Below are 26,322 nucleotides of genomic sequence, written 5' to 3'. Positions count from 1 at the left end.
ATCTTTGATCCCCATTTGAGACTTCTAAGTGTCTTCCTCCCTTTCCAACATGAAAATTCAGTAAACTTGAAAGAAAATCATCTGTGAGTTCCTTCAAGTTGTAACTCATAGTTGTGAAAATCCAGAGGGAATATGCACTGGTGACTTCAAAGGCTACAATCTTTGACAGTCCCAAAGCAGTGCAGCTCTGTAGAAGGTAGTGGAAGGAAGTTTTCTTTCTACTTTGTTGAGGAAATTACTTAGGAATTTAGATGGGTAAAAGGTACCCTTGCCTTATTCCACTTTCTTATTTTCTTAGCCCCCTTTCCTTTTGAAATGTTTAACTGATTTCATGTCATAGTAGGGAATGAATTCTCCATCCCCATCCTTTGCCCTCCCAGGAAGTCAGTGTACTGATCATTTTCTTGGGCTTCCCCTCCAAAGGAGTTTTTTCTGCACTGGAAGCCTCCACACCTAGCTCTTTGTTTCGTTACTGCTGTGTTTAGATTAATTTGGACAGATCTTTGTGCCACACAGGAATTTTTTGTTTTTTTAAGAAAAATCTATAGGTGAAAAATTACTAATGAAACTGTGTGTGTGTGTACGTGCGTGCAACATAAAAGTACAGTAGCGCCTAAGTAACTTGAATCTTGTTTCCTGTAAAACTGCAAATTGATGTGGTATTAATAAAAAAATAAAAGACTTAGCTCAAATATTAATGCCTCTATGAAAATTTATCTGCCTTCCTCTCAAAAACAGAATTAGATGCTTCTCTACTATGTATACATGGTACCCATGCTTTTGTGCTGCACACTTCTATGACAGTATGTTGTTAGTATGTTTCATTGTTAATTGTCTGTATAAACATCTCCCTTTACACACTGTGAATTTCTTGAGAGCAAGAATTATATATACTGTATTATTTCACCTTTGTAGTCTGAGGGTGTAGCACATCTAGCGTTTTTCTGTAGTAAAAGGAACTTGAACTTTCAGGACTTAGAGAACAAGAGCCTTTCTAAGAACATGTGTCTTCCCTCCCATCAGAAAATGTGCACAAGCTTTTTAGATAGCCTCATCCACCAGAGGGCAGACAGCAGAAGCAAGAAGAACTACAATCCTGCAGCCTGTGGAATAAAAACCACATTCACAGAAAGATAGACAAGATGAAAAGGCAGAGGGCTATGTACCAGATGAAGGAACAAGATAAAACCCCAGAAAGACAACTAAATGAAGTGGAGATAGGCAACCTTCCAGAAAAAGAATTCAGAATAATGATACTGAAGATGATTCAGAACCTTGGAAAAAGAATGGAGGCAAAGATAGAGAAGATGCAAGAAATGTTTAACAAAGACTTAGAAGGATTAAAGAACAAACAAACAGAGATGAACAATAAAATAACTGAAATGAAAAATACACTAGAAGGAATCAATAGCAGAATAACTGAGGCAGAAGAATGGATAAGTGACCTGGAAGACAGAAAGGTGGAATTTCACTGCTGCAAAACAGAATAAAGAAAAAAGAATGAAAAGAAATGAAGACAGCCTAAGAGACCTCTGGGACAACATTAAACACAACAACATTCACATTATAGGAGTCCCAGAAGGAGAAGAGAGAGAGAAAGGACCCAAGAAAATATTTGAAGAGATTATAGTCGAAAACTTCCCTAACATGGGAAAGGAAATAGTCATCCAAGTCTAGGAAGCGCAGAGAGTCCCATACAGGACAAATCCAAGGAAAAACACGCCGAGACACATAGTAATAAAACTGGCAAAAATTAAAGACAAAGAAAAATTATTGAAAGCAGCAAGGGAAAAACGACAAATAACATACAAGGTAACTCCCATAAGGTTAACAGCTGATTTCTCAGCAGAAACTCTACAAGCCAGAAGGGAGTGGTATGACACATTTAAAGTAATGAAAGGGAAGAACCTACAACCAAGATTACTCTACCTGGCAAGGATCTCATTCAGATTTGATGGAGAAATCAAAAGCTTTACAGACAAGCAAAATCTAAGAAAATTCAGCACCACCAAACCAGCTCTACAACAAATGCTAAAGGAACTTCTCTAAGTGGGAAACACAACAGAAGAAAAGGACCTATAAAAACAAACCCAAAACAATTAAGAAAATGGTCATAGGAACATACATATTGATAATTACCTTAAACGTGAATGGATTAAATGCTCCAACCAAAAGACACAGGCTTGCTGAATGGATACAAAAACAAGACCCATATATGTGCTGTCTACAAGAGACCCACTTCAGACCTAGGGACACATACAGACTGAAAGTGAGGGGATGGAAAAAGATATTCCATGCAAATGGAAATCAAAAGAAAGCTGGAGTAGCTATACTCATATCAGATAAAATAGACTTTAAAATAAAGAATGTTACAAGAGACAAGGAAGGACACTACATAATGATCAAGAGATCAATCCAAGAAGAAGATATAACAATTATAAATATATACGCACCCAACATAGGAGCACCTCAATACATAAGGCAACTGCTAACACCTATAAAAGAGGAAATCGACAGTAACACAATAATAGTGGGGGACTTTAACACCTCACTTACACCAATGGACAGATCATCCAAAATGAAAATAAATAAGGAAACACAAGCTTTAAATGATACAATAGACCAGATAGATTTAATTGATATTTACAGGACATTCCATCCAAGAACAGCAGATTACACTTTCTTCTCAAGTGCGCACGGAACATTCTCCAGGATAGATCACATCTTGGGTCACAAATCAAGCCTCAGTACATTTAAGAAAATTGAAATCATATCAAGCATCTTTTCTGACCACAATGCTATGAGATTAGAAATCAATTACAGGGAAAAAAACGTAAAAAACACAAACACATGGAGGCTAAACAATACGTTACTAAATAACCAAGAGATCACTGAAGAAATCAAAGAGGAAATCAAAAAATACCTAGAGACAAATGACAATGAAAACACGATGATCCAAAACCTATGGGATGCAGCAAAAGCAGTTCTAAGAGGGAAGTTTATAGCTATACAAGCCTACCTAAAGAAACAAGAAAAATCTCAAGTAAACAATCTAACCTTACACCTAAAGGAACTAGAGAAAGAAGAACAAACAAAACCCAAAGTTAGCAGAAGGAAAGAAATCATAAAGATCAGAGCAGAAATTAATGAAATCGAAACAAAGAAAACAATAGCAAAGATCAATAAAACTAAAAGCTGGTTCTTTGAGAAGATAAACAAAATTGATAAGCCATTAGCCAGACTCATCAAGAAAAAGAGGGAGAGGACTCAAATCAATAAAATTAGAAATGAAAAAGGAGAAGTTACAACAGACACCACAGAAATACAAAGCATCCTAAGAGACTACTACAAGCAACTCTATGCCAACAAAATGGACAACCTGGAGGAAATGGACAAACTCTTAGAAAGGTATAACCTTCCAAGACTGAACCAGGAAGAAATAGAAAATATGAACAGACCAATCACAAATTGAAATTGAAACTGTGATTAAAAATCTTCCAACAAACAAAAGTCCAGGACCAGATGGCTTCACAGGTGAATTCTATCAAACATTTAGAGAAGAGCTAACACCCATCCTTCTCAAACTCTTCCAAAAACTTGCAGAGGAAGGAACACTCCCAAACTCATTCTATGAGGCCACCATCACCCTGATACCAAAACCAGACAAAGACACTACAAAAAAAGAAAATTACAGACCAATACCACTGATGAATATAGATGCAAAAATCCTCAACAAAATACTAGCAAACAGAATCCAACAACACATTAAAAGGATCATACACCACGAGCAAGTGGGATTTATCCCAGGGATGCAAGGATTCTTCAATATATGCAAATCAATGTGATACACCATATTAACAAATTGAAGAATAAAAACCATATGATCATCTCAATAGATGCAGAAAAAGCTTTTGACAAAATTCAACACTGATTTATGATAAAAACTCTCCACAAAGTGGGCATAGAGGGAACCTACCTCAACATAATAAAGGCCATATACGACAAACCCATGGCAAACATCATTCTCAATGGTGAAAAACTGGAAGCATTTCCTCTAAGATCAGGAACGAGACAAGGATGTCCACTCTCACCACTATTATTCAACATAGTTTTGGAAGTCCTAGCCACGGCAATCAGAGAAGAAAAAGAAATAAAAGGAATACAAACTGGAAAAAAAGAAGTAAAACTGTCACTGTTTGCAGATGACATGATATTATACATAGGGAATCCTAAAGATGCCATCAGAAAACTACTAGAGCTAATCAATGAATTTGGTAAAGTTGCAGGATACAAAATTAATGCACAGAAATCTCTTGCATTCCTATATACTAATGATGAAAATTCTGAAAGAGAAATTACGGAAACACTCCCATTTACCACTGCAACAAAAAGAATAAAATACCTAGGAATAAACCTACCTAGGGAGACAAAAGACCTGTATGCAGAAAACTATAAGACACTGATGAAAGAAATTAAAGATGATACCAACAGATGGAGAGATATACCATGTTCTTGGATTGGAAGAATCAACATTGTGAAAATGACTATACTACCCAAAGCAATCTACAGATTCAATGCAATCCCTATCAAATTACCAATGGCATGTTTTACGGAACTAGAACAAATCATCTTAAAATTTGTGTGGAGACACAAAAGACCCCGAATAGCCAAAGCAGTCTTGAGGGAAAAAAACGGAGCTGGAGGAATCAGACTCCCTGACTTCAGACTATACTACAAAGCTACAGTAATCAAGACAATATGGTACTGGCACAAAAACAGAAATATAGATCAATGGAACAGGATAGAAAGCCCAGAGATAAACCCACGCACCTATGGTCAACTAATCTATGACAAAGGAGGCAAAGATATACAGTGGAGAAAAGACAGTCTCTTCAATAAGTGGTGCTGGGAAAACTGGAGAGCTACATGTAAAAGAATGAAATTAGAACACTCCCTAACACCATACACAAAAATAAAATCAAAATGGATTCGAGACCTAAATGTAAGACCGTACACTATAAAACTCTTAGAGGAAAACATAGGAAGAACACTCTTTGACATAAATCACAGCAAGATCTTTTTTGATCCACCTCCTAGAGTAATGGAAATAAAAACAAAAATAAACAAATGGGACCTAATGAAACTTCAAAGCTTTTGCACAGCAAAGGAAACCATAAACAAGACGAAAAGACAACCCTCAGAATGGGAGAAAATATTTGCAAACGAATCAACGGACAAAGGATTAATCTCCAAAATATATAAACAGCTCATTCAGCTCAATATCAAAGAAACAAACACCCCAATCCAAAAATGGGCAGAAGACCTAAATAGACATTTCTCCAAAGAAGACATACAGATGGCCAAGAAGCACATGAAAAGCTGCTCAACATCACTAATTATTAGAGAAATGCAAATCAAAACTACAATGAGGTATCACCTCACACCAGTTAGAATGGGCATCATCAGAAAATCTACAAACAATAAATGCTGGAGAGGGTGTGGAGAAAAGGGAACCCTCTTGCACTGTTGGTGGGAATGTAAATTGATACAGCCACTATGGAGAACAGTATGGAGGTTCCTTAAAAAACTAAAAATAGATTTACCATATGATCCAGCAATCCCACTACTGGGCGTATACCCAGAGAAAACCATAATTCAAAAAGACACATGCACCCCAATGTTCATTGCAGCACTATTTACAAGAGCCAGGACATGGAAGCAACCTAAATGCCCATCGACAGACGAATGGAGAAAGAAGTTGTGGTAGATATATACAATGGAATATTACTCAGCCATAAAAAGGAACAAAATTGAGTCATTTGTTGAGACGTGGATGGATCTAGAGACTGTCATACAGAGTGAAGTAAGTCAAAAAGAGAAAAACAAATATCGTATATTAACGCATGTATGTGGAAACTAGAAAAATGGTAGAGATGAGCCAGTTTGCAGGGCAGAAGTTGAGACACAGATGTAGAGAATAGACATATGGACACCAAGGGGGGAAAACTGCAGTGGGGTGGGGATGGTGGTGTGCTGAATCGGGCGATTGGGATTGACATGTATACACTGATGTGTATAAAATTGATGACTAATAAGAACTTGCAGTATAAAAAACCAAACAAACAAAACAACTAATACTAAACTTTCATTGGTTTATCTGTATGGAAATATGTTAATATAAATGTTTCAGACATTACATGAAATTTCTAAAAATCTTATATGTTCTGGTATAATGTTATAAGTCATAATTCTAGTTATTACTTTAAAATGTATATCTCAGAAATAACTAAATTTCCTTGTCAACTGCACTGTTATGAACTTTCATCAAATCTTTAACTGTGGTCATTTTTAAGTCTTTTGTCATTTACAGACAGTTCTGGGTGTACTCTGATGCTTTTACAAATATGTTCCTATAAAAGGGGTTCATCTTCAAGGAATTCATAGAAACGACTCTGACAAGTACAGGTTTCTGGTAACTGTACTGCTGAACTGAATGAATAAGCATTTTCAGAACTCTAATGAAAAACTGATGAACTCATAAAAGTGCTAACAAAAGATCAAGATGAAAAAAAAATTAATTACATGGGACTGAGTGAACTGATGAGGATGAGTATAATTTTTGTGACTTTCTGTCTGAATTAAAAAAAACAAATCCCAGGGCTTCCCTGCTGGCGCAGTGGTTGAGAATCTGCCTGCCAATGCAGGGGACACGGTTCGAGCCCTGGTCTGGGAAGATCCCACATGCCGCGGAGCAACTAGGCCTGTGAGCCACAATTACTGAGCCTGCGCGTCTGGAGCCTGTGCTCCACAACAAGAGAGGCCGCGATAATGAGAGGCCCGTGCACCGCGATGAAGAGTGGCCCCCACTTGCCGCAAACAGAGAAAGCCCTCGCACAGAAACGAAGACTCAACACAGCCATAAAGAAAAATAAAGAAAGAAAGAAAAAAAAATCCCACAAGGACTTAGAGGCAAAGAATATACAAATCAATTTTCACTGCAAAGTAAAGGAGCTGTTACAGTGGAGGATTACTGGACTGAATGTCAATATTATGACATAGTGTGAGTGTGTTTTGTGTTTGGTAATTGCAATCATTGTTGCTTTTGTTGTGGTTACCCATTTACAATGCTTGGTGTCAGTCTATTTATCTCTTGTAAAAATAAAATACAGTGTGTGTGTGTGAAAAAAAAAAACAAATAAAGTGATGAAAGGGAAGAACCTATAACCAAGATTACTCTACCCGGCAAGGATCTCATTCAGATTTGATGGAGAAATCAAAAGCTTTACAGACAAGCAAAAGCTAAGAGAATTCAGCACCACCAAACCAGCTCTACAACAAATGCTAAGGGAACTTCTCTAAGTGGGAAACACAAGAGAAGAAAAGGACCTACAAAAACAAACCCAAAACAATTAAGAAAATGGTCATAGGAACATACATATCGATAATTACCTAAAACGTGAATGGATTAAATGCTCCAACCAAAAGACACAGGCTTGCTGAATGGATACAATAAACAATTTAACCTTACATCTAAAGGAACTACAGAAAGCAGAACAAAGAAAATCCAGTTAGCAGGAGGAAAGAAATCATAAATATCAGAGCAAAAATAAATGAAATAGAAACAAAGAAAACAATAGCAAAGATCAATAAAACTAAAAGCTGGTTCTTTGAGAAGACAAACAAAATTGATAAACCTTTAGCCAGACTCATCAGGAAAAAGAGGGAGAGGACTCAAATCAATAAAATTAGAAATGAAAAAGGAGAAGTTACAACAGACACTGCACAAATACAAAGCATCCTAAGAGACTACTACAAGCAACTTTATGCCAATAAAATGGACAACCTGGAAGAAATGGACAAATTCTTAGAAAGGTATAACCTTCCAAGACTGAACCAGGAAGAAATAGAAAATATGAGCAGACCAATCACCAGTAATGAAATGGAAACTGTGATCAAATATATTCCAACAAACAAAAGTCCAGGACCAGATGGCTTCACAGGTGAATTCTATCAAACATTTAGAGAAGAGCTAACACCCATCCTTCTCAAACTCTTCCAAAAACTTGCAGAGGAAGGAACACTCCCAAACTCATTCTATGAGGCCACCATCACCCTGATACCAAAACCAGACAAAGACACGACAAAAAAAGAAAATTACAGACCAATACCACTGATGAATATAGATGCAAAAATCCTCAACAAAATACTAGCAAACAGAATCCAACAACACATTAAAAGGATCATACACCACGAGCAAGTGAGATTTATCCCAGGGATGCAAGGATTCTTCAATATATGCAAATCAATGTGATACACCATATTAACAAATTGAAGAATAAAAACCATATGATCATCTCAATAGATGCAGAAAAAGCTTTTGACCTTTTGTCAAAATCTGACAAAATTCAAAAAATTCAACACTCATTTATGATAAAAACTCTCCAGAAAGTGGGCATAGAGGGAACCTACCTCAACACAATAAAGGTCATATATGACAAACCCATGGCAAACATCATTCTCAATGGTGAAAAACTGAAAGCATTTCCTCTAAGATCAGGAACAGGACAAGGATGTCCACTCTCACCACTATCATTCAACATAGCTTTGGAAGTCCTAGCCACAGCAATCAGAGAAGAAAAAGAAATAAAAGAAAACAAATTAGAAAAGAAGAAGTAAAATTGTCACTGTTTGCAGATGACATGATACTATACATAGAGAATCCTAAAAATGCTACCAGAAAACTACTAGAGCTAATCAATGAATTTGTAAAGTTGCAGGATACAAAATTAATGCACAGAAATCTCTTGCATTCCTATACACTAATGATGAAAAATCTGAAACAGAAAGTAAGGAAACATTCCCATTTACCATTGCAACAAAAACAATAAAATACCTAGGAATAAACCTACCTAGGGAGACAGAAAACCTGTATGCAGAAAACTATAAGACACTGATGAAAGAAATTAAAGATGATACAAACAGATGGAGAGATATAGTATGTTCTTGGATTAGAAGAATCAACATTGTGAAAATGACTATACTACCCAAAGCAATCTACGGATTCAATGCAATCCCTATCAAATTACCAATGGCATTTTTTACGGAACTAGAACAAAAAATCTTAAAATTTGTATGGAGACACAAAAGGCCCCAAACAGCCAAAGCAGTCTTGAGGGAAAAAAACGGAGCTGGAGGAATCAGACTCCCTGACTTCAGACTATACTACAAAGCTACAGTAATCAAGACAATATGGTACTGGCACAAAAACAGAAACATAGATCAATGGAACAGGATAGAAAGCCCAGAGATAAACCCACGTACCTATGGTCAACTAATCTATGATAAAGGAGGCAAGGATATACAATGGAGAAAAGACAGTCTCTTCAGTAAGTGGTGCTGGGAAAACTTGACAGCTACATGTAAAAGAATGAAATTAGAACACTCCCTAACACCATACACAAAAATAAACTCAAAATGGATTAAATACCTAAATGTAAGGCCAGACACTATAAAACTCTTAGAGGAAAACATAGGAAGAACACTCTTTGACATAAATCACAGCAAGATCTTTTTTGATCCACCTCCTAGAGTAATGGAAATAAAAACAAAAATAAACAAATGGGACCTAATGAAACTTCAAAGCTTTTGCCAAGCAAAGGAAACTACAAACAAGACAAAAAGAAAACCCTCAGAATGGGAGAAAATATTTGCAAATGAATCAACGGACAAAAGATTAACCTTAAACATATATAAACAGCTCATGCAGCTCAATATTAAAAAAACAAACAACCCAATCCAAAAATGGGCAGAAGACCTAAATAGACATTTCTCCAAAGAAGACATACAGATGGCCAAGAAGCACATGAAAAGCTGCTCAACATCACTAATTATTAGAGAAATGCAAATCAAAACTACAATGAGGTATCACCTCACACTGGTAAGAATGGGCATCATCAGAAAATCTACAAACAACAAATGCTGGAGAGGGTGTGGAGAAAAGGGAACCCTCTTGCACTGTTGGTGGGAATGTAAATTGATACAGCCACTATGGAGAACAGTATGGAGGTTCCTTAAAAAACTAAAAATAGAATTACCATACGGCCCAGCAATCCCACTACTGGTCATATACCCAGAGAAAACCATAATTCAAAAAGACACATGCACCCCAATATTAATTGCAGCACTATTTACAATAGCCAGTTCATGGAAGCAACCTAAATGCCCATCAACAGACGAATGGATAAAGAAGTTGTGGTACATATATACAATGGAATATTACTCAGCCATAAAAAGGAACGAATTGGGTCATTTGTAGAGACGTGGATGAATCTAGAGACTGTCATACAGAGTGAAGTAAGTCAGAAAGAGAAAAACAAATATCGTATATTAACGCATATATGTGGAACCTAGAAAAATGGTACAGATGAACTGGTTTGCAGGGCAGAAATTGAGACACAGATGTGGAGAACAAACATATGGACACCAAGGGGGGAAAGCAGGGGGTGGGGCAGTGGTGGTGGTGGTGGGATGAAATGGGAGATTGGGATTGAAATATATATACTAATATGTATAAAATGGATAGCTAATAAGAACCTGTTGTATAAAAAAAAATAAAATAAAATTCAAAAAAAATTTAAAATAAAAAAGAATAAAAAAAGAACATGTGTCTTGCCTATGAGAAAAGATAGGTCTCTTAGCCAATAATCTGTACCATTTTCCAGACCCCAAAGAACTGTTGTACTAGTCCCTTCAGTTTGTCCCACCCACTTGACAAACATTTTCTTGTTTAAAAGAACTTTTTCTTGTTAGGAATCAAATTTTTTGTGCTTCCTAACTGCCTAAAATGCCTTAGGATTTTTCCACTCAGATTTAGTTTTCAATTTAAGTGACATATGTCTATATAACACTTTCTTCGCAGGAAAATTCCTGACCCCTAAGAATGATCTCACTCTTCCAGATAGTCCACCTTATAAGGAAGTGACATACTTTCTCATTGTTAAAACAATCTTAACTCCATTACTTGGGAGTCAAAAGACTTGAGGCACTCATCTTATCTGAGCCTGCATTTCCTTATCTGTAAAAAGAGGATAAGACCTGCAATCTCCCAGGGTTATTGTGAGGATTCATCTCTTAAATACTTATTGAGAACCTACTGCACATTAGGTACTGTTCTCATGCTGATGCAGCAGTGAACCCTGATCTTGAGAAGTTTCTATTCTAGTAGGAGGAGCAGACAACTAATAATGATGATGAAGATGATGATAGTAGCTCACACCAAGTGAACACATTACACATCTGGCATTTTATTTGAGTAAGCTCATTTATTTCTCACAACAACCCTACTGGGTAAATACTATTATAATCTCCATTTTCTGTTGATTAAAATGAAGATCAGACATGTTAAGAAACTTGCCTAAAGTCACAGCAAGTGGCAAAGCCAAAATTCAAAACAGGCATTCTGGTTCCAGAATCTGGAACTATGTGTACTGTATCATGTATGATGGGGACTCTGCTGAAAAATTCAGGTAAGGGGAGAAGATATTGTCCTCTGTGGTGATGGTATGCTATTAAAATTTTATAAAAGATTGTCAGGGAGTCCTCATCGATAAAGCGACATCTAAGCAGAGACCTGAAAGAAATGAGTAAAGAAGCTATTCAGAGTGGTAGGAGAAAAGTATTCCAGTCAGAACATACAGCAAGTGCAAAGCCTTAGGTGAGAGCATGACTGGTGTGAAGGAACAAGTTTGCCACAGAGTACCATTTCAAATAGGGCTCTACAGGCCCTTATAAGCACTTTGGCTTTCATTCTGAGTAAGACAGAAAAATCACTGGAAGGTCCTGAACAGAGAAGTGATATGATCTGACTTACGTTTTATGAGGATTACTCTGGCTGGGGAGAACAGACTGTAGAGGGACAAGGGTAGAAGCAGGGAGATCAGTTAGACTACCACAATCATCTAGACAAGAGAAAATGGTGACTTAGATAAAGATATTAGTGGTAAGATTCGGGATTTTTTTTTTTTTTTTTTTTTTTTTATAAATAGGGCAGATTCTCTTAATGGCACAATGCTGATGAAACAGAACGAGGGTTAGCCCTTTCAGTGTCTATATGGATGCAGCCTGAGATGGTTTTTTATTTTTAAAATTATTTATTTATTTATTTATTCATCTATTTTATTTTTGGCTGTGTTGGGTCTTCGTTTCTGTGCGAGGGCCCTCTCCAGTTGCGGCAAGCAGGGGCCACTCTTCATCGTGGTGCGCGGGCCTCTCACCATCGCAGCCTCTCGTTGCGGAGCACAGGCTCCAGACGCGCAGGCTCAGCAGCTGTGGCTCACGGGCCCAGTTGTTCCGCGGCATGTGGGATCTTCCCAGACCAGGGCCCGGACCCGTGTCCCCTGCATTGGCAGGCAGACTCCCAACCACTGCGCCACCAGGGAAGCCCAAGATTCGGGATATTTTTCAAGGCAAAGCAGGCAGAATTTACTAACTGATTGGATATGGGTTGTGAAAGAAAAGAAGTCAAGAATGACTCTATGTATTTGGGCCTGAGCAGCTAGCTGCAAGAATGGAGTTGCCATTTACTAGTAAGGAAGACTATAGGGGGGCTTCCCTGGTGGCGCAGTGGTTAGGAATCCGCCTGCCAATGCAGGGGACACGGGTTCGTGCCCCGGTCCGGGAAGATCCCACATGCCGCGGAGCGGCTAGACCCGTGAGCCACAACTACTGAGCCTGCGCGTCTGGAGCCTGTGCTCCGCAACGGGAGAGGCCGCGACAGTGAGAAGCCCGCGCACCGCGATGAAGAGTGGCCCCTGCTCGCCGCAACTGGTGAAAGCCCTTGCACAGAAACTAAGACCCAACACATCCAAAAATAAATAAATAAATTTATAAAAAAAAAAAAAAAGGAAGACTATAGGAAAAAGCAGGTTTGGCAGGGCTTAGGGAGAAGGATCAGAAGCTTGGTTTTGGATACGTCAAATCTGAGATGCCTATTCACATGGAAATGTGGATGTTAAGTAGATGTGGAATCTGCTGTTCCTGGACAATATCTGGGCCAGATATAAATCTGGGAATGCTTATGAAAATCATGAGATTGAAACATATTACCTAGGAGGTGAGTATAAATAAAAAGTAGTAGTCAGGATTGAATCCTGGGATACTACAAGGTTAGGAAGATAAGGAGGGACTAGCAAAGATGACTTGAGAAGGAATGGTCAATAATGTTGGAGAAGAACCAAGACAGAGAGGTGTTCTGGAAGCCAGGTGAAGAAAGTATTTCAAAAAGAAGAAATCAAGGGACTTCCCTGGCGGTCCAGTGGTTAAGATTCTGTACTTCCAACACAGGGGGCACGGGTTCGAAACCTGGTCGGGGAACTAAGATCCCACATTTGGCATGGAGTGGCCAAAAAATAAAAAAATAAAAAAAAAAGAAATTGAGGCACATGAATAGACTAAAGATCAATGGAATAGAATCGGGAGTCCAGAAATAAACTCTTACATTTATGGCCAGTTGATTTTTGACCATTCGATGGGTAAAGCATGTTCTTTTCAACAAATGGTGCTGAGATAACTAGACATACACATGCTTAAGAAGGAAGTTGGACCCTATCTCACACCATATACAAAAATCAACTCAAAATGAATCATACACCTAAATGTAAGAGCTAAATAAAACTATAAAACATTTAGAAAAAAACATAGGAGTTAATCTTTGTGACCCTGGATTAGACAGTGGTTTCTCAGCTATGAAACCAAAAGCAAAATCAACACAAGAATAGATAAATTGAACTTCATCAAAATTTAAAACTTTTGTACTCTACTCCATACCCATATTATGATGGCTATTACAAAACAAACAAACAAAAAAACCAACCAGGAAGTAACAAGTGTTATTTAGCAAGGATGTGGAGAAATTAGAACCTGTGTGCACTGTGGTTGGGAATGTAAAATGATGCAGCCGCTGTGGAAAATAATATGGCAATTCCTCAAAAAAAATGAGAATTACCATATGATCCATCAATGCCACTTCTGCGTATATACCTAAAAGAAATGAAAGCAAGAACTCCAACAGATATTTGTACACCCATGTTTATAGCAGCATTATTCGCAATAGCCAAAAGGTAGAAGAAACCCAAGTGTCCACTGATGGATAAATGGACAAACAAATGTAGTATATATACATACAATGAAATATCATTCAGCCTTAAAAAGGAAGGAAATTCTGACATATGCTGCAACATGGATGAACCTTGAAGACATTATGCCAAGTGAAATAAGCCAGCCACAAAAGGACAGATATTGTGCAAATACACTTATATGACGTACTTAGAGCAGTCAAATTTATAGAGACAGAAAGTACAATGGTGATTGCCAGTGGTTGGGGGGAGAGAATGGGGAGTTAGTTTAATGGGTACAGAGTTTCAGCTGGGAAAGATGAAAAAGATCTGGAGATTGAATGGTGGTGATGGTTGCACAACAATGTGAATAAACTTAAAATGATTAAAATAATAAATTTTATGTTTTGTATATTTTACCACAATAAATTTTTTTTAAATTATGCTTCAAAGGACACCATCAAGAAAGTGAAAAGACAACCTACAGATTGGGGAAAAAATATATACAAAATATTTGTATAATTTGTACATAAGGGACCTATATCCAGAACATATAAAGAACCCTTACAACTCAACAGAAAAAGACAAACAGCTCAATTTAAAAACGGGTAAAGGACTTGAATAGACATTTCTCCAAAGAAAATCTAAAAACGGCCAATAAGCACATGAAAAGATGTTCAACATCATTAGCCACTAGGGAAATGCAAATCAAAACTAGAAGATACCGGTCACACCCACTAGGATGGCTATAATAAAAATAGAATGGCAAGGATGTGGAGAAATTTGAACTCTCATACATTGCTGGTAGAAATGTAAAATGGTGCAGCCACATTGGAAAACAGTCTAGAAGTTCCTCAAAAATGTTAAACACAGAGTTACCATATAACCCAGCATTCCATTTCTAGGTATATACCAGAGAATCGAAATATATGTCCATGCAAAAACTCGTACATAAATGTTCATAGCAACATTATTCATAATAGCCAAAAAGTGGTAACAAAACAAAACAAAACAAAAGTCCATCAACTGATGGATGGATGAACAAAATGTGCTATATCCATGTAATGGAATATTATTCAGCCACAAAAAGAAATGAAGTACCCATACATGTTACAACATGGGTCAATTTTGAAAACATTGTGCTAAGTTGAAGAAGCCAGTCAGAAAAGGCCACATATTATATAAATCCATTTACATGCAATGTCCAGAATCCATAGAAATGGAAAGTAGATTAGTGGTTGCCAGAGGCTGGGGACAAAGGGGATTGGAGAGTGACTATTAATAGATAGGGAGTTCTTTTTGGGGGTGATGGAAATGTTCTAGAATTGATGGTTGCATAACTCTGAATATACTAAAGCCACTCAATTGTACATTTTTAAGGGATTTTAAGGATGAATTTTATGGTATATAAATACCTAAAAAGCTGTTATAATAAAAAGAAGTAATCAGTTACATCAAGTTGCTGATTGACTAAGAGAACTAAAAATGGACCAGAAGTTTGGCAGTATGATGACCTTGACAAAAGCTATTTTGGTAGTGGTAGGAATGACAAAATGGAATTTTTTTTTTTTTTTTTTTTTTTTACAAAATGGAATTTTAATGTAATGCATGTGAGAGTACTTCAAATAGTGCCTGGTACGTACCCCACCCCACCCCCCCAAAAAAGGAAGACAAAGCATAAAAAAAAAAAAAAAAAAAAAGAACTCTAACGGTAAGATACTGCTAATAAGCTTAGGCCCTAAAAGGTCTTAAGCAGAGCAGTGAAAAAAGCTTTTTCAAATGTTTTGTTGTGGTAGCAATCACTGTTGTATTGAATCAGTTTACCAGGTTAGGGTGACTGCTCTTGTGGACTCTATAACCCGAGTGTATTGGTGGTGAGAGACCAGCCTGTGTGTTTATGTACCTTCCTCTATTCCTCCCGCTTTATGGCCTGGTGCTGCAGTCAGGCCGGACCTAGCACTGAAGAGATGCTGCCACTGCCTGGCAGCCTCTCCACCACCCCCTCTGTAGCCCAGAGACCAGACTGGATCTTGGTTAAGCACCCAGAACTCTGGCTTCATCTCTTACTGGTGTTTCAGAAAATCTCCTTCGTCTCATTATCTCTGCTGCTGTCACAAGTTCCTGCATCATCCAGCAGGATGTCAGCGCAGAAGGGAAACTCTGCAACTTGAAGAACTGGGCCCCAGAGTTCTGGATGCTCATGCTAACATCAACTCTAGGCAAGGTTTAAAGAGTTAGTGAGGAAGTACTGTTTTGATATTTGTTGTTTCTACTGTTGCTGTAATATAATAATTTCTAAATGCCCAGGGAGAAAGAAAAGGAGCTGCAAAGTTAAAAGGAGACAGAAATCACTTGTAGTTGAGGAATTATAGAAAGCTTCCTGGAGGAGGTGATACTTTGGCTGTATGTTAAAGAATTGAGTAAATTTTGCTAGGCTGATGTGGTAAACACAGCACCTTAGGCTAGAAGGAAGGATGTATACGGCAGTATGCTGAAGACAAAGTATAAGGCAAATTTGTGAGACAGCAGTTTCTTTCTAGGTGGAGTGCAGTGGGACAATGGGAGATAAGCCTGGAAATGTAAACTAGAGACCAACGGTAGTGGTCTGGAATGCCAAATGAAGGAATTTAGACTTTTTTTGATAAGCTATAAAGAGTAGCTCTAGGGATATTTGAAAGGAATATGATTTTAATTTTTCAATTTAATTTTATGACTTGGTATTACATTCACAGGATTCAAATTCTAAAAATTATAAAAGGGTATACAGTAAAAAATCTCCTTCTCATCCCACTAGTTTTTCACCTAATACCTTTCCCCATGGGCAATCCTGTATCAGTTTCCTATGTATCTTTGTGGTTTTTTTGTTTGTTTGTTTGTTTGGGGGGTTTTTTGGCCGTGCCACGTGGCTTGCAAGATCTCAGTTCCCTGACCAGGGACTGAACCTAGGCCACAGCGGTGAAAGTCTGGAATCCTAACCACTAGGCCACCAGGGAACTTCCTCTTCTGTATCTTTGTTAGATATTCTATACATATACAAACAGACATTGTGGGTTTTTGTGTGTATTCTTCCCCCTCTCCTATTTATACAAATGTCAGCATCTTATACATACTGTTCTGCACCTTGTTTTTTTTAACATGTCAATATATCTTTCCATTTCAGTAAAGAGGTACCTCTTCCTTTTTATAGCTGCATGGTACTGTATTCCATTGTTTGGATGTGCCAATAAGTTATTTAAACAGCCTTTCTTAACGAACATTAGGTTGTTTTCAATCATCGCTATTAAAAACAATGCTTCAAAAATAACCTTGAACATACGTCCCTTCCACATGTGAAAAGGTACCTGCAGGATATCTTCCTGGAAGTAGTGTTGGGGCTCAAAGGGTATACATAATTTTGATAAATTTTGCCAATTGCCTTCCTTAGAGGTTATACCAATTTCCACTCCCATCCCACTGGCAATGTATGAGTGCCTGTTCTCTCACACCTTTGCCAACACAATATGTTTCATAATGTTAATTTTGCCTTAGAAAGATTAATCAGGTTATATGCATAAGAGGACAACCACATTTACATTTAAAATTAGATGAATAAAGCATATGCTCTTTGGATAAATTTAATTTTGATTGGGAGAAGTAATTTTAAAGCTACATATCATCTCCATGCTGCCTAGAAAAAAGTTTTCTTATTTCTTGTAGCCAAAAACCATTCCATTCTCTAGTTCTTAAGTAAGCACCCTTCAACTGGAGATGGAAGAAAGGGAATATGACCTGTAGAGAGCACAGTCAGGCTGGACAGCTCCAAGTTAGAAATAAGGTTCTGTATTGTCAACTCCAGTACTAGGAAGAAGACAGGTCGGGATAAGGGAAATCGCCACAGTGGCCTATGAGGTGGAGCTGCTGGAGAAATGGTAATCTTATCTCAGCAAGAAGCCCATGGAGAATAATTCTAAAATGCAACATAGGATTGCATCAGTCCCCTTAGCTCCTGTGAGAAACATGCCTCTTTTCCCCAGTCCTGCCTCCTACCCCACACCTACTTTACACCAGAATATCCGAAAAGTCCTGCAGCTGTAAACTATTTTTGCCCAGATGCCCCTTCCTCTTTTGAAAAGGTATTTCTAAAGCTCCCGCCAATAAACTGGAAGCTCCCTGTGGACAAGAACTCCTTTCCTGTTGTTTTTCAACTCTGTCACTCCCAATTCCCACAGGATTCGCTTAACATCGATATTCCAGTAACTGAGACTGATTCAAGCTGTGGACCTCCCCCATCACCTTGTGAAACTCGCCACCAAGCTGGGTCTCATGCTGGCCTGATGAAGGCCCTACCCAGCCAGCTGTAAACCCATTAAACAGAGACTTGAAATACCTGGGTGCGTGTCTTCTACGGAGAGATGGTCTGTCTTCTGTACTAGCTCGTGCAAAAGTTTTTTCTGCCTCAGTCTTTTCTCTCTTAGAACATCTTTTAAATTGTTGATGCATTTGTTGAGGTAGACGGTCTCTGCACACACTTGCTCTAGGCTTAGTCTGCCCTGTTTGGGAGATTCAGGCCTGGAACAAGTTTCACTTCCCAGACACGGAGCCAGAGCAAAACCTGGCGATGAATATGCAAGAGGCAAGTTATTGGAAGCCAGAGAGAAGTTGCTGGGATCCAGAGAGGTTTGGTCTCCCTGTGTAGAGATGCCCACTCCACCAGACACCACACTGAGCAAGCTCTCACTCCCCTGACTCCCAGGGCTCTCCACTGAGAAATCCTGGGCACCCCCTGAACTCACTGTCCCAAGAAGTCTATCACTGTTCTCTGACTGGGAACCACTCTCAATGCTTTCCAGGTCCTCAGGAGTCATGGACCCACTGTTCTCCAGCTTCTGAAATACTCCCTGCAAAGCTGAACGAAAGTGGTAAATTGCTCGGCCCAGTTTACTTGTGTAAAACTTGATTTCTACATCTTCATCCTCCTGCGAGCCACCCAGACAAGAGGACTTTTCAAAGACATCTTTAAGGACCTGTGCAGCGCGTTCCTCCTCTTCATTCAAGTCAATATGAACCATGTCATTGAAAGTCTCAGGTCCTATGATTATTTCCTCCATCATGTTGTCACAGCTCAGAGTTGCAAACCTTCTGGACTTATCTGTCAAAAGGTCCTCTAGCTGCTTTGAGCTCAAAATATCAAGCCCAGCTTCACAGGCCAGGAGTTTGTCCTCTGTCTTCAGCAACCCAGACAATGATAGGCAGCTGCTGGCCTCACTTTTATCACTGCAGTTGTTTTCTACTTTTGCTGCTTTATATGCTTCAAGTCCTTGGTTACACTGTTTGAAAACCTGGGGTTTCCCAGAATCCTCCTCTTTTGAGATTAACTCTAGGGAAGGTTCCTCAAATTGATGAAGGGTGGACAGAGAAGCCTCTCTCCCTGTCAGTTCACCACAGGTGCCACTGATAATTTGGGGTGTTCCTGATGTTCCTTTTACTTCGTCCCTCGGCTTAGACTCATCACTTGGCTTTGCTAAATCGTTCTTGGGTGGGAAGCAAAGGCCTTGCTGTTCAGGAGTCTGGAGTTCTCTATGTTGATTCTGAGCCCTCATTTGATATACTCCTGTTATTGGTCCTCTGTCCCCTGTTTCCACCTGAAAAACTGGTTCATCCAGGTTTAAAGAATTCAAATTACAATCCTGAAGTTGTTGTTCCAAAAATGATAGAGACTCCTTTGGGGGATTCTTACAGCACTGTGGCCGGCTTGGTTCTTCTCCGGTGGCAATCCGGATCCCTACACTCTGCAAGAGGATGGATTTCTGCAATATAAGGTCTCTATGCTCTAGATGGGCAAGCTTCACAACAATAGGCCTGGGGGCTGGCACTTTGCCTGCTCTGTAAGCCTCTTTAATGTACCTATTGCACTGCACGCCATTAACACAGAGGTGTTTGGCCAGGAAGCTATGCACCAGCTCCATGGTATTTTCCCCATCTTGCTCAGGAAGTCCATACAGATACAGAATGGCTTCCTCACTGGGTCGGTCCACATGGGGTTCCTGGGCCTTTCCCCCAACACACACCTTGGCCAGGGAGCTGCTGCCCACTTGCAAGCCTTCTATTTCACTCAGAACTGAGTCTACACAGCTAGAGACTTCTTCCACTGAACCCCGGACTTGGCTCAAGTGCTGCCGCAACTCAGCAATTTCAGTTTGGAGACGGCTGATGCCTTGCAGCTCTCTGATGATATAGTCCACTACATCCCCCAAAGGTTCTTGCTGTTCACGGCTACAGCCTTGGCCAGGGCCTCTAGACAAAAGGGGCTTGGCTTGATCCCTCATGCTGGCAGATGAGAGGTCCTGAGAGCCAGACCCTGAAACACAGGCAGTGGAGCCCAGAGGAAGCTGGCTGCTGGCCTGCTGCCCAAAGCTGCAATGCTGGGCCAGGCCCCCATCTCTGTCCCCACCAATGGCTGAGGCTGCTGATCCACAGTGAGGGGACAGGAAGCTGTCCTCCGGTAAGGATCCAGCAGGGCCTGAGGACTTGCTCTTGAAGCCACACAGAGTCTCTGCCTTAGCTTTATCTGGGGAAAGCCTGGAGGAGGATCCCAAGGTGACCATGATTTCTTCCTCTGACTCTTGCAACAATCGCTTCATTTTCTCCCTCAGGGTCTGAGGGATTCTCAGCTTCTTCCTCTAGTTTCTGGTCAGGATGGTTAATAGAGATTGTGTTAGAAGGCAATACCCTGACCCTGACCTGTTCTTTTCAGTCTATTTTTAGCAATTATTGCTGGCTGATGCCTTGGGCTTGGCCCACAGTGATGCTTACAATGGTCCCATGTGTGGTCTCAAACCTGGCACATGTTCCTTGATCCTAGCTTGACTCTAATCCTGCAGCTAGTGCAAAAGGAAAATAGTGCACTTGGATCAGAAGGCAGCAGTATAATATGAATCAAGCTGTCAAGCAGGAATAAGAACATTACTTTCTAAGACTGTAGGAGTCAACAGTGACCTGCCTCCCAACGCTAGACTTAAAGGTTATAAGCAATCAGTTCTCTCTCCTTGGCTTCCCATCAGAGTTTTGATGTAAAATCAGATCAAGTCCTTGTGTTCTGAGCAAGTAGCCAAAGTCAACAGGTTCGAAACAAACTCCTGGGAAATAGGTGGGGTGAAGTCAGCGAGTGACTGAACCTTTACAAATTCAACATGAGGCTCAGAAATGAACATATAGATGTTTAACAACCAAAGCTCAAATCACATACACAGTAAAAGACAAGACGTGGAATGTTTCTTTTTTTTTCCCCCTCCAGTTTGTTGTTCTGGTGAAGGCTCAGCTACTTAAAGGTTTGCTCCTGCCCCTGCTTATAGCACAAAGTGTTTTCCCTTTGTTTAGTGATAGCAACCCTTCACTTGGAGAAAGGACCATGACAAGAAAGTGATTTCCTAGCACTGTCCACTGCTGGAGTAATAGAGGGTTGCTCTAGCCCGCTGAATGGCCTGGAGAGAACAATGCATGTGGCAGGCGGGGAGCTGATTACATCAGAGAGAGCTCCAGGGTGCTCTACTGTTCTCCAAAAAGGTGAAAAAAGACCTGCCACCAGTCTTGCCCCTAAACTCTGAGCTACCAGTGACTGTAGCTTGGGCAGAGATGATTGTTACCTTATGTGGGGTGGGCGTGCATTCCGTTTTTACTGGGAACATGCAGCCTGTAGGAAAGGAGCACAGTGGACAGTACAAAGGATGAAGCAGAGAGCCCAGGAATGCATGGGACTGCCAATACTCTCTGGCTCTGCTGGGTCAGCCCGGGACAGGTAAAATGAGTTGGTGGGAGACATGCTACCCTTCATGTTCTTCAACTGGAGACGGTTTCTCTATTTTCTAGATTTGACCTAGATTTCTAAATCTTCTAAAACCCCTGCCTCCTTTTCTTTTCCCAGTACTCAAGTTAACCCTAAAAAGTAAAAATTGCCTGTGAAGAACATAAGCTGACTGCTCCCATAGCAATTCATTTGCAGGAAAGGCCACCAACTATAGTCTGTGGGTCTGAAAATTAAAAGCACTGTGCTTCTTGAGTTACGTTTATCAAAAAAAAAAAAAAAAAGCACTGTGCTTCTGCAGACTAAGAACCAGACGAACAAGTCACAAGACTTGAGATAAAGATGAAGCTGACCCCTTTTACTAGAAATAACTAGGCCAAGAATCAAGAGACAGAAACTAGATTAATTCCCTTTTCATTTCTTCCCTTCTTCTCTCTAGCTCATGTAAAAACTCTATTTCATCTAGGAATTCTTCATCTAAGAACTCTGTCCATCCTGTGAGGCATTGGAGAGGCCTAATTATTGCTTTTTAAGCATTACTGCTTTACTCTGATGTTTTAAGGAGCCAGGATCAGCCATACCCCTAATGTGGTCAACTCAGTCTAGTGTGTGTGTGTGTGTGTGTGTGTGTGTGTGTGTGTGTGTGTGTGTGTGTGTGTGTGTGTGTGTGTGTGTGTGTGTGTGTGTGTGTGTGTGTGTGTGTGTGTGTGTGTGTGTGTGTGTGTGTCAGAGACAGAGACAGACAGAGACAGAGAATGCTCTATGTGCACAGTCAGAACTCCTGGGTCTCGGGCTTAGTGCCCAGCTGCCTAGATAGCAAAGTCCCCAATTCTAGGACTGACTCATCAAATTCTTCCCTCTCTCCTCCCAAAAGTACAAAATCTACATTTCCAAAGCCACCCATTTCTTTTCTCCCCAAGGTGCAAGGTCTGGGTACCCCGATTTGGTCTTGGCACCTGGTATTAGCTTTGAGCAATGTCCCTAGACTGATGGACTAGAGTTGGCAATTAGCCTTTCAAGTTTTTCTCAAAGAGAAAGACCGCTTATTAAACCAAGATGGAAGCTCTGCATATGACCACATGAAGCCATGAGCAAGTGCTACTAGACTGAGAATTCAGAGACATAAGTTTGAGTCTTGCTTCACCAGTGACCTTGGATTAAACACTTCTCTCTGTGCCTTAGTTTCCTCATCTGTAAAGTGGGGGAGATAGTCACAGGAATGTTATAAAGCTAAAATGAGAGACTGGTAATTAGTAAACTGTAAAACGTTGCAGTGTTATTATTACTGACATGGCAAGACCCTGGGACAAAGAAGCAGGAAAACCAATATCTAAGCCAAGTGTGCAATTGCCTAAATGGTTTGACTTGAGTGAACCATGACTTCTATCCCAGCCCCAGACCCCTACCTTTCTCAGTCTCTTCTAATGGTCTGCAGCAATGCCTGGAACCCTACCATTACAGTGTCACTCTTTGTTAGTCTTTCTTTCTTCTAAAAGTTTTCTTTTTAAGGTAAGAAAAGGGAGGAGCAAAATATTCACTCCCCAACATTTCATTCAGGTGACAGGAGGCTTGCCCTCAGGCAGCCTGAAAGCATGAGGAAGGAGAAAACTGCTACAGGAGGCAAACTTTTCCTTTCTAATGCTAGTGAGGCCCAGAACTCATTGCCAGGTCCTCCACGGCCAGCCCCACTTTGGTCTAGAGGAGGCAGTTTTTCGGGAACAAAAATGAAGCTGGCTCTCCTGCTATGGCTTCAGCGCAGGCCAGGTTAACTTTGGGCCTATCTGCTTCTGCCCCTCAGATTAATATTCCAGATAGGGTTGGAGTCTCGCCAGGTTCCCCTCCAAAAGTGCAGTGCCTACAACACTGGCTGGCCAGCCACACAGAGGGCAGATGGCTCAGCCACTGTATTCAGAGGACCCTGAAGGACTAAAGGCAGAGCTGCCTGGTTTCCTATATTAGTGACAAATAGGAAATTTCCAGCTAGAACTGCCATAGCGACTCCTCCCAGCCTCAAACAAAGATGCCTGCTTTCATATTAAACAAACAAACAAAACCCTCTAAACCTTCTTCTGAATTGGTAGCTACAGCCCGCAGATGAACTCTAAACTTAAGAATCACCTCCGAGGGATATGGGTTCCCTAAAGGCACCAAACCCACTCAGTCATCCACATATTTAGGTTTTGAAACAGGGGACAGAGCTCACTGTGATGCCCAGAGAATCAACCAGTCACTTTGCTCAGAACCCAATAGGATACCAGAAGCCAGAATGGGCTGAAAGGGCAACCTGCAGAGCCAGGAGGTCCAATTCAAGGCCACCCCCTTCTTCAGCCTCTCTTTGCTACTACTGTCCACAAGAATGAAACAACAGGGACCAAAGTGTGAGAAAGACAGTTTGATCTCTAAATCAATTCAATCAATGTGCCAGGCACTAAGCTATTATAAGGCACAGTTCCTGCTCTCTAATATATTAAAGCTTGGAAACAGAGTTAGGCATATAAACAATCACAAAACAAAGGGATACATGTTATAATAGAACTTGTAATAGAAAGCAAGCATTTAATTCCAGGGGTGGGGAATGGGAAGGCGATGAGAGGCCCAGAAAAACCACAACAGGAAAGGCCACGGAGAAGAAGTAATATTTGAGCTGAGATGGCATAAGGAGGCCTCGGGGCCCAACCAGCTCAAACCTAGCCCTCTAGTTTCCTTCAAGGTACCCAGTGCTGTCACTCTGCTCTATCCTGTTGGCCTATCCACTCAAGTCAACTCTCCAAACTTCATATGTACATGCTCGAAAATGACCATACCTTTCTGCAATCTTTTCCTAAGGAATGCCTAAGGCTGGGAAAAATAAGGCAGCCCTTTCAAGGGATATCTGCTTTTGAAAAGGGAACATACCAAAACAAAATGAATTAATCAAAAGGAATAAAGCTTTAGTGATGGAAAACTGAGAACTATGTCAGGGAGTAGACCCCTTAAATCACACCGAATCAGCACCAGCCTACCAAAAAAAAGTCAAGAGGAAAAAAATCCCTCAGCTTTCTGAAATGGCTGATTCTTTCATCTCTCTCTGACTTATCAGTTAAATGTTATTAGGAATGTGGGTACTCCTCGTAAAATTGCCTCTGACCCAAATCTTGGCTTGAAGGAAACAACTGGGAGACCTCTGGGAATAGGCCAGGGCTCTTTGTACATATATCAAGCAGCCTCTCATTCTGTATGAAGCAAGCCCAGAAGGCAAAAAGCCAAGAGCTCTGAGCCTCCTACCCCACACATCACCCACAGCGGTCAGATCATCCCTGGGCCATTTACCAATTATGTTGTACAGCTAATATGGTGGGAAATGAATTTCTAGGGCCACAGCAGGTAGGGGTACTCTCAGGATATTAATCTTTGGGAAAGAATCAATGCTTACAGAGAATCTTGTCAGAGAAAATGATCAGGGTCACAAGGTATAAAGAGTGAGATTAGCCAAAGGGAATAAAGAGTGCCCAAATTAAATGCACAGCAAGGTCCCTGTCCTGTAGTTCCTAGGACTTGCCATCCCTCCTCACCTGCATTAGGAGGAACCCCACTTATAGGCCAGAAGCTGGACATGGTAAAGGAAAGAAAACTTCATGCATTGTACCCAAGAGGGGAGACAGAACCTCAGAGAATGTACAGTAGCATGAAAGAGGATGTAGCCTTCACAGGGCTGGTATATCAAGAACTCAGAATGAAAAATGAATGCCAGTCAGCAGAGCTGGGTACTCTGCGCCCTTCCCAGGGCTCCCTTTCAGCAGTACCAGGGTTTATTATACCAAGAGTATAACAAACCATAAAACAAATACATATGCACCTAGAATCTGATGCTCACGACAAAGACTCTCTTTGACTAAACTTCAGTCAGGCTCCTCTGAGTCCTCTTTCTGACTAGGCTCCTGTCCTTGGGCTCTGTTTAGTCCAATTTCAGCAAGAATCTTGCTGGGTCAGTTTAGTGAAAATTCCCCACCTTTGATATCTGACCAAATTCCTTATCCCTCACCCTGGGCTGATTCCAGAAAAAATCCTGTCAAGTCAGTTTAGCCAGATGCCTCCCTTCCCCGGATGTTTCTTCTTAATTTTCCATCCAGTGACCCTCACCCTGTGTTCCTTGGCTATAAATTCCCACTTATGCTTGTATTCAGAGTTGGGCTCAGCTTCTCTCCTCTATTATAATACCCCAATATAATAGCCCCCCTGAATAAAGTCTGCCTTACCATTTCTAACAAGTATCAGAACAATTTTTTTCTTAAGCACTCATCATGCTCTTTTTTCCTTACTACCTATGACTCTTGTGAGTAGACTGAAAAAGGCATGTGAGCAGGAATCTAGCCCCTGAACACTCTCCTATCCATCCCCCCAAACCTCCATATTCTTTATCCCCTTACTCTGCTATAGTTTCTTCACAGAACT

At 40.2% G+C, this 26,322-nt stretch overlaps 1 protein-coding gene across 4 annotated transcripts in view; it reads right to left on the bottom strand.

Annotated features, from left to right (window-relative positions):
- The window catches only part of UNC13B (unc-13 homolog B), a 238,082-nt gene that overhangs the window by 40,687 nt on the left and 171,073 nt on the right, over positions 1-26,322 (bottom strand). The window contains exon 1 of one of the 4 annotated variants that reach the window (XM_057548318.1): positions 18,478-20,760. The exons of the other annotated variants lie outside the window; for them this stretch is intronic. Coding sequence (XP_057404301.1) covers positions 18,478-20,731 — 2,254 coding nt within the window. The 5' untranslated portion in view covers positions 20,732-20,760. Of the gene's footprint in view, positions 1-18,477; positions 20,761-26,322 lie in introns of those variants that run through there. 4 annotated transcript variants of the gene reach the window in all.

Source organism: Balaenoptera acutorostrata, chromosome 6, assembly GCF_949987535.1.
Source record: "Balaenoptera acutorostrata chromosome 6, mBalAcu1.1, whole genome shotgun sequence".
Lineage (NCBI taxonomy): Eukaryota > Metazoa > Chordata > Mammalia > Artiodactyla > Balaenopteridae > Balaenoptera > Balaenoptera acutorostrata.
This window is presented reverse-complemented; position numbering and strand designations above follow the sequence as displayed.